The sequence below is a fragment of the Asparagus officinalis genome, chromosome 7 (genome assembly GCF_001876935.1).
Source record: "Asparagus officinalis chromosome 7, Aspof.V1, whole genome shotgun sequence".
NCBI classification, from domain to species: Eukaryota; Viridiplantae; Streptophyta; class Magnoliopsida; order Asparagales; family Asparagaceae; genus Asparagus; species Asparagus officinalis.
The window spans coordinates 44,674,570-44,682,456 of NC_033800.1; the positions used below are offsets into that span (position 1 = coordinate 44,674,570).

At 37.3% G+C, this 7,887-nt stretch overlaps 1 protein-coding gene across 1 annotated transcript in view; it reads right to left on the reverse strand.

The window, feature by feature from the left end:
- Nucleotides 1-7,424, reverse strand: part of LOC109848383 (importin subunit alpha-1a-like) — a 9,426-nt gene extending 2,002 nt beyond the window's left edge. The window contains exons 1-8 of the mRNA XM_020417848.1: nucleotides 7,034-7,424; nucleotides 6,851-6,947; nucleotides 6,599-6,690; nucleotides 6,371-6,502; nucleotides 5,587-5,772; nucleotides 5,326-5,489; nucleotides 5,154-5,232; nucleotides 550-678 (exon numbers count right to left, since the gene is read on the reverse strand). Coding sequence (XP_020273437.1) covers nucleotides 550-678; nucleotides 5,154-5,232; nucleotides 5,326-5,489; nucleotides 5,587-5,772; nucleotides 6,371-6,502; nucleotides 6,599-6,690; nucleotides 6,851-6,947; nucleotides 7,034-7,243 — 1,089 coding nt within the window. The 5' untranslated portion in view covers nucleotides 7,244-7,424. The remainder of the gene's footprint in view (nucleotides 1-549; nucleotides 679-5,153; nucleotides 5,233-5,325; nucleotides 5,490-5,586; nucleotides 5,773-6,370; nucleotides 6,503-6,598; nucleotides 6,691-6,850; nucleotides 6,948-7,033) is intronic.

Consider the following 7,887-nt stretch of genomic DNA (forward strand, 5'->3'; position numbering starts at 1 on the left):
ACAACTCGTTTTTTTCCTTAAAAGCCCACTAACCCATTTCCGAGCTTTGATCTTGGAAATAGGCTGAGAAAGTTGGAAAACTGACAAGAGGTTTATTTTCTTGGAATTCACATCATGTAAGCGAACCAAACAGCCCCTAAAAGGAAAGCCATAATAAATATCTTCAGATAAAGAAGGGCTCAATTCGCTACTGCAACACAAAACCTTGCTTCATATCACAAAGGAATACGGTCAAAGGAGTGCGGCAAAGACATATTGAAATTGCACGGTGAAATGGGAATGCTTATTTTAACATGGGAAATATGTATAATTCAGTTCCCTTTTCCCTGGCATTCTCTCTTTTTTTATTCTTTTTTTTTCGGTTAATGCAAGTGTATAGATGCTATATGGTAAACACAAATAGTTATTTGTTATCATAATGTTCAAGTAGATGGCCTTCCAGCTTTTTGCCAATGTGAACAATACCCTTAAGTAATACCAAAAAAATGCATTGCAGGATATCTTAACCAATAATTAAAAAAAAAGGAAATTAAACTTCCATTTCAATACCTGTATCTGGTCCTTATTTCCAGCAGTGATGTTTGAGATTGTCCAGCAAGCTTCTTTCTTGATGCTCTTCTTGTAATTGTGTGTCAAAAGATTCAGAAGACAAGGAAGAGCCTGATGATTGATAATACACTGCAAACAGACATGAAAACACGTCTCAGGCATGATGAATTAGCACTTGCATCACAAGACATGTCACTAAAAAAGCTCATCAAAGGATGTAGAAACATTATGTATATACATGCTGTTAACTTACAGACCCACTCTGCACTAAAAGTTTATATATGGAAAGACATTATTCAAAAAACATAACATCAATCTTGATTTAGGCGGCATATACCAAGAGGAGTCAAGTGTACGCTGTCAGTGTATTATCAGGATTTATCAATGTCAGTTAGAAAATGTTCGACAAAATACAGCCTCAGCAACATATAAATATGACTAGTTATAAATAAATATACGAGGAGAACAATATTGTATCCACCCCAGCATAAATACCAAGACAAATTCATGAGATCAAATCAAGAATCAGTTAGGCTTAACAGACGGACCATGTGTTCTATAAGGTAGATATGCCCAAATGAAATACTCAAGAATTCAAATATGATGATACCTAGACAAACCTTTCAAATATGCTGGTATACATACAAGCCTTTTCATAAAAATATTTTATGTTAGTCATTGTCTTCATACACATAGCCAAATCTGCATGTAATCTAAATTCATAGAGCATTTGAGTATGCACCCCTGCCTAGAAGCCTCCCTAATTAATTTGTCTCATTCCAAAATTCATGCATGTGATTAATTACTTAACTCTCTTAAATAGATAAAGGACGACCTTGCCACCTCACTTAAAATTTTTGATCATGTTTTAACTCTAGAGAATAGTCTCCTCACAAGTTACAAGCTATATCCAAGGCGAAACAAACTCAAAGAGTAGTTTAACATATTACATGCTTCTATAGCTGGCTTTAAAAAAACAGGCTACACTGTTTAGCTACATATCTACTCATAGAGGCCTTCATAAAATCGAGCAATACAAAATTGAATTACCCAAAAGTCTATCATTCAGATCAAACTTCAGCAAATGAACTACAAGCTGATGACATTATTTCACAAGTCATGTTAATGAGGACTGTTATGCATATAGCCCACTGCCTCGAAAAGACAAAAAGAAACATCTTGTGATTTCTTCAAAAGATTCCAATCTCCAAAGAAGTGAAAGAACCTCTCAACATGAAATCCAAAAATGTTCCATATGAAAAGTATGTCAGATCAAGGATGCCAAGCCAAGCCTATATTCTAGCTATGAAAATATAGGTAAAAACGAGACCAGAAACATCGAAATATGTTTTTGCAACATATTTGCATCTAGTGTCCACTATTTGAAGTCCCAAGAAGAAAATTGGAAGCTTGGAAAATGATGATCTTCCGAGCCGCTCGACCAAGATTGGGTACTTTATGGAGAACATCTCCATATTCTTCAAAGAGACAAAGAAACATCTAGTGCTTTCTTCAAAAAATTCTGATTTCTAAAGGACAGCTCAACATAAAGCCTATGTTTCATTAAAAAAATGTCAGATCAAGAATGACAAGCCTATATATTCTAGCTTACAGAGTCCTATCCACAAAATGACTACATATCAATGAAAATTAGGGAGAAACACGACAACAAACCTCTAGAATTTTTTGTGCAATATGCCTGCACCAACCTCTAGACAATTTTGTGCAACATGTCTGCACCTAGTGTCCACTGTTTTTAAGTCCCAAGGAAAAAATATCGGAAGCATGGAAAATGATGATCGTCCAAGCCCTTCAATCAAATTGCTAACTTCATGAAGAACGTCTCCATATAGAACAGGGCATACTGGATTTTGAATCCGGACCTTTGTTAAACTTTGGCTAAGACAAATATGTTAAAATTATCACGAGTACATTTCCTATCAGAACCAGTGTTATCAATGCGTAAGGCACAATTGCGGGGCGCAAAGTCTCTCCACACGTAAATGCGCAAGGCGCAACATGATGCACGCGCCCGAATGAAGCAAGGTGCACACCACACATAATTTTTCAAGATGGTTATCAACAACGAAAAACCATGTTTTTATATTTTCACAAAAATATATCAAGATAAATAATATCTACTATGAAATCACTAAATAAGGTCTCAATTTCTTATGCTAACACATCAAACGAAGAGCAAAGTTCATAAATCTTCAAATCAAAAGTCAAATCAAGACTAATATTGAAGCAAACTTATGATCCTCAATCGAGCTACTATGAAGGCCTAACAATTTTATTTTGCTTTTTGGGATCAGAGTCATTGGGTATAAAGGCCCAATTGAAATATTAAAGAACAAAACCATATGATGATATGCCTAGCATGCACCCTACAAGAAGCATCGGTCACTTGTGAGGCCCAAACACACTGCTGTATCAGATGCGGGGCGCTTCACCGCATCACAGGGCTATGAGAAGCAGTGAGGCACGTGCCTTTAAAAACAGTGATCAAGAACACCCCAACACGTGAGGTGATTTGAACCATGTTTTTTTGGGAGGGCAGGCAGGGGTGCATTTGGTCTGGATACGGCTCGGATATGATACTTACCATATCAATATCCGCTTACCCATCTTGGATACAGATACAAATATAGTTATACATCAGTAAGAAAATTTATAGCCATATCCGCTAAAATCGGAGATACGAATATACATGTGGATATATAAGCGGATATGCATGCGGATACAAAACGGATATGAGAAAACTAGATAGTATTTAAAAAATACAGTATGTGATACAAAAGAGTTCATTAGTACATTCATTATATCTGAAAAGCTAAGATTAAACATCTTGATCATCAAAATTAACCTCAAATCTATAATCGAAGGATTAAAACTATCGTAACAGTATAATTAATATACTTTCGGATATTTTTGATATGGATTCGAATATTTCACTACAAAACCTGTAACCATATCATATCGGTTACAGATATTTTTTTGGATACAAATACAGTTTAGCACCCCTAGGGGGTTTGAAATAAACGAATTGCCCCTATACAGAATCTTTACGGCTCGGAACGTAAACGACGAGTGGCTTTCTGATAGCACTCAAGTATCACCCTACTGGTCACGTAATTTCAAATCATGCATCCAGAAGCTTTCTTCAAATTCTCTGATGTTAAATTTAGCATGCAAAATGCAACATTTGCATCTATAGTCACATCATGTGCCTTCTGTTTCCAAAGAATTTTGCTTTCTACAAGATTTGAATATTCTTGAAATCTAATATTCTTGCCATAAAAATTCCCAGCAATGCGTACTTGGTCACTGCCAAGCTCTTTGTTGCAAGGAAGCAGGGTCAGTTGACAGTATTGTGATAGTGAACGTATTTCAAACTACTATGTGAGATGATGGCAATGACGGAGGAGGCAACTAATGTAATTGTAATGTCAATAGAAAGAGTGATGGAGTGGGAATCACAACAACAACATAACAATAGTAATGAAGGTCGAGCAATTAAAATCATAGTCTCGTAGTTGTGAAGTGCAATGGTGGAGAATGAAGCAAGAGGGAATAGAGAGTTTCAGAAGATAGATTTTTTTTTTATATGATCTAAACCAATGGGTATCAATCCACTCAATATCATCATCATGTAAGGTATAGTAATTCCCATCAAATGAGAAACTATAATGACATCTAAATTTGGGCTTAAACTATTACGACATCCAAATTTGGGCTTAGTGTTCAGTTTAGCTTAGATATTACAAGAATTTGCAGGGAATCTCAGTTCCAGAGAACTCCTAGTTTGTAATTTCTTATAGGTAATTGCAGATAGACTGGAACTTACTAGCCTTGAAGTTCGATTATCGGAAAATAGACCCCTAGCATGAAACTCTTTTACTATCCTCAGGAGGTCTAACTTATGTGTTGCTATGAATATTAATAATGGTCTCCAGTTCAAAGCATTTGGTTTAGTGTTTTTCCCTTTTTAAACAGAAGCATTAAATGGCTTTTTAATTACTTTGTTTCAGTGAAATACTCTTTTTTATGCAGACCGAAGAAAGATTAACAGATTATGTAGATATCTTTATCTTCTAGTCCTCATGCCTTGACATACAATTTGCCTGCACAGCAAGGTAATCTGCTTAGGACCATCCAGACCTAGGATTGTCCAGCAAGATTGCAACAGGAGGATGACTTACGCATAAGAAAGTTCCGATGTGTACATTGATTTCCTTGTGTTGCAAAAATGGCAATTAAGCAAATACATCCTCACACATCTTACTTCACTGACGCCATACATATATGTGCCCAAAATGCAACAAAAATGTCTATTAACAATTTAAACCATAAACATCATAAAATTGACATTATTAATGTAGGAACCACAACATTGAAGTACTATGCATATAGAACCAATAAGACATGTAACAGAATTCACCACAAAAACACATGCACTGTATTAAAAGCAGGGCCAGTTCTTAAGAATATTGAACAAGCACAACAATACATGCTTTTTAATGACAAACACCTATATGCTGGTGATTATCAAATATGACAGTATTGACAAAGTATAGAAGAAATGACTTAGAAACACTACGTACCTGTGTTTGCACATCATCCCCGGTGACAATGTTTCCCACAGCGCGAAGAGCAGGGATAAGAACTGAGGGCGAGGGATGGCTGCAGATATTTCAGCACAAAATATATTTCAATAACTGAAATTAAGGAGAACCAAAAGCCATAGGGAGAAGGAAGAAACAAAATAATACATACAGAAGAAGCTCCACAAGCCGAGGACAAACACCAGATTCAATAACAGCTTGGATTTTATCATTTGTACCATCAGACAAGTATGACAGAGCCCAACACGCATCAGTAAGAACCTCCTCGTCATTTGAATTAATGAGACGCTCTAGTGCAGGAAGAGCAGGTTTTGTCTGCTCAAATAAAAACCAAAAAAAAAAAGAAAGGAGAGGCTTGTGAGGACCAAACCGCATGAAATCTATATACATCAGAACAAGACAAGCAACACACCTGCTCAAAAGATGGTTGAGGCTTTCCTCTGCAGAAGTTTGATAAAGTCCATGTGGCATTCCGCAACATAGAAAGCTTAGCATGTTCATTCAATTGAGCCAGCAATGGGAGCAATGCACCACTGGCAAGAACAAGATCTCGGCACTTTGGAGAATCACCAGCAACATTGCCCAAAGCCCAAACAGCCTATATTGAAGATAAGTAGTAGCAATTCAAAGCCGAGAATCTAAAATACTGAAATATGAGATGATATAGAACATGTAATGTGAACAAGTTCGGTTGGAAACAAAGCGAATACTAGATGTTCTGACACTATTCACAAACACAGATGTCCAAGTATGTGAGTTCTGAGTTAATAGTCTTGCAAGTCCAAGCTAATATAAAAACTAAGACAAACAAGGCCAATATTAATGCAAGACGATAGTTTTCTACAGCCAGAAAACCACTAAATTAGTCATTTAGCATATGCTAAGAAATCTTTTTCTCCAAAGATGATGTTATCTAGCAAGAACTAGGAATAATGCATATGTTAGATGAGTTTAATTTCACATGTTATACAATAGACTACTGCTACTCTGTTCCTAGAAGCTCAACGATAACTTACAATCGACTTTCTACAACCCTCAGTAGGTAAAGGACAGACCTTTACAGTGCTTGAAATTGTACTTGTAGTTTCACTTTGGAAAAGAAAAGAAGAAGATCAAGTAAATATTGCCTTCCTGAAAATTTTCAAAGGTTTTTGAAGTATAAAATATGCTATAATAGCTGAAGACAAACCATATACCTGTTCTCTGACATCATCACTTGGCGAAGCAAGAAGCCTAACAAAGATTGGCACAGCACCATGATCAATCACAACCTTAGTGTTCTCCGAAGTTCCAGAAGCAATGTTTGTTAGAGCCCAAGCCGCTTCAAACTGCTCCAACATAATGAAAATACAATTGACCATTTAAACTAAAAACTAACGCCCGTGTTCTCGAATAAAAAACAATTAATTAAACATTTCTCTCACCTGCAGTTGCGGGAAATCCTCTCTCACAAGGAACTCCACAAAACGAGGAACGACTCCAGATTGGATAACCTCCTCAATTGGGGGACTTCTCTCTGCAAATGCATTAAATTGCAATTGACGTACAAAAAGAAACTCTATTCTATCATAATTTATTTACATTCTTTCGTGACAGTACAATAATATTTCCTCAGTTTTCAACCAAAAGCACAAAAGAAACGAGAAAAAAGTCATCAAATTAATGAAGTTGATTACCAATAGATAGCAATTTCCTGAACTGCGTCGTCGCCTCAAGTTGTGAATTTCTATCTTCAGAGTACACTCCCGCCACCATCGCCGGCAAGCTTTCCAACTAAAACAGTTCAAAACAAAAATCAGTAATCCCACTCTCAAAACCCTAGAAAGACTGAAATTGGCAAAAAAAGAAAAAAAGAATACCCTTTTTTCAACAGTAGAAGCGGGGATCGAAGAGGGAAAGGCTTGGGCTTGCATCCCCTCTCGCCTCTTCTTCAAGAGATTCTCTTCTCTCTTGTTCTTTCGGATCTCGACCATGTTGTCCTCCCTCCGCCGCCGCCCCTCGTCCGCGTCGACGGCGACCTTGTACTTGTTCCGGCGAACCTCCGCCCTCTCGCTCGGCCTCAGAGACATGACTGGAGATTTCGAATTCGAAAGGGCGAAACCCTAAAAATCGATTGAGGAGTGAGGGAGGGGAAAGGGAGAGGGGGAGAGAGAAACCCTAGAATTCCAAAGAGAATAAATAGGGGAAAGGGGGGAGTGGATTTTTGAAAATGATGGGATGCTCCGAGTTCGGATCTGTTGAGACTCCGATGATTGACTCGAGATGAACCGACTCGACCGAAGTATGAGCAACCTGGGTCCTACGAAATAGTCAGCTTGTCTTACGGCTATGTTTGGCTTGAGAGAAAGCAACTGGAAAGAAAACGTAGAAGAAAGGGCAAAAATAGGAAAAGGAAAATAAAAGAAAATAAAGTTATTTTCATTGTTTGGTTAGGAAGAAACTTGTGAAGAAAATTGGAAAGAAAGTAATAATGAGTCATTAAAAATGAGATATGAAATAGAATTAACTTATGTCACAAATAATCTCTATTAGTAAGTGTTGATGTCCGAGATCACACAGTCGATGAGAGTTGTCCGCTGATGACGAAGAGTGAGAGGATGAGAGATGGGGCCGACTCCTCCGACTTTATGCCCGATCTTTAGACTGGAATTCCTGATTCTTCTACACACACAAGAAGAACGAACCCGTAAGAGGGCGGGGCCAGTTTCCCACG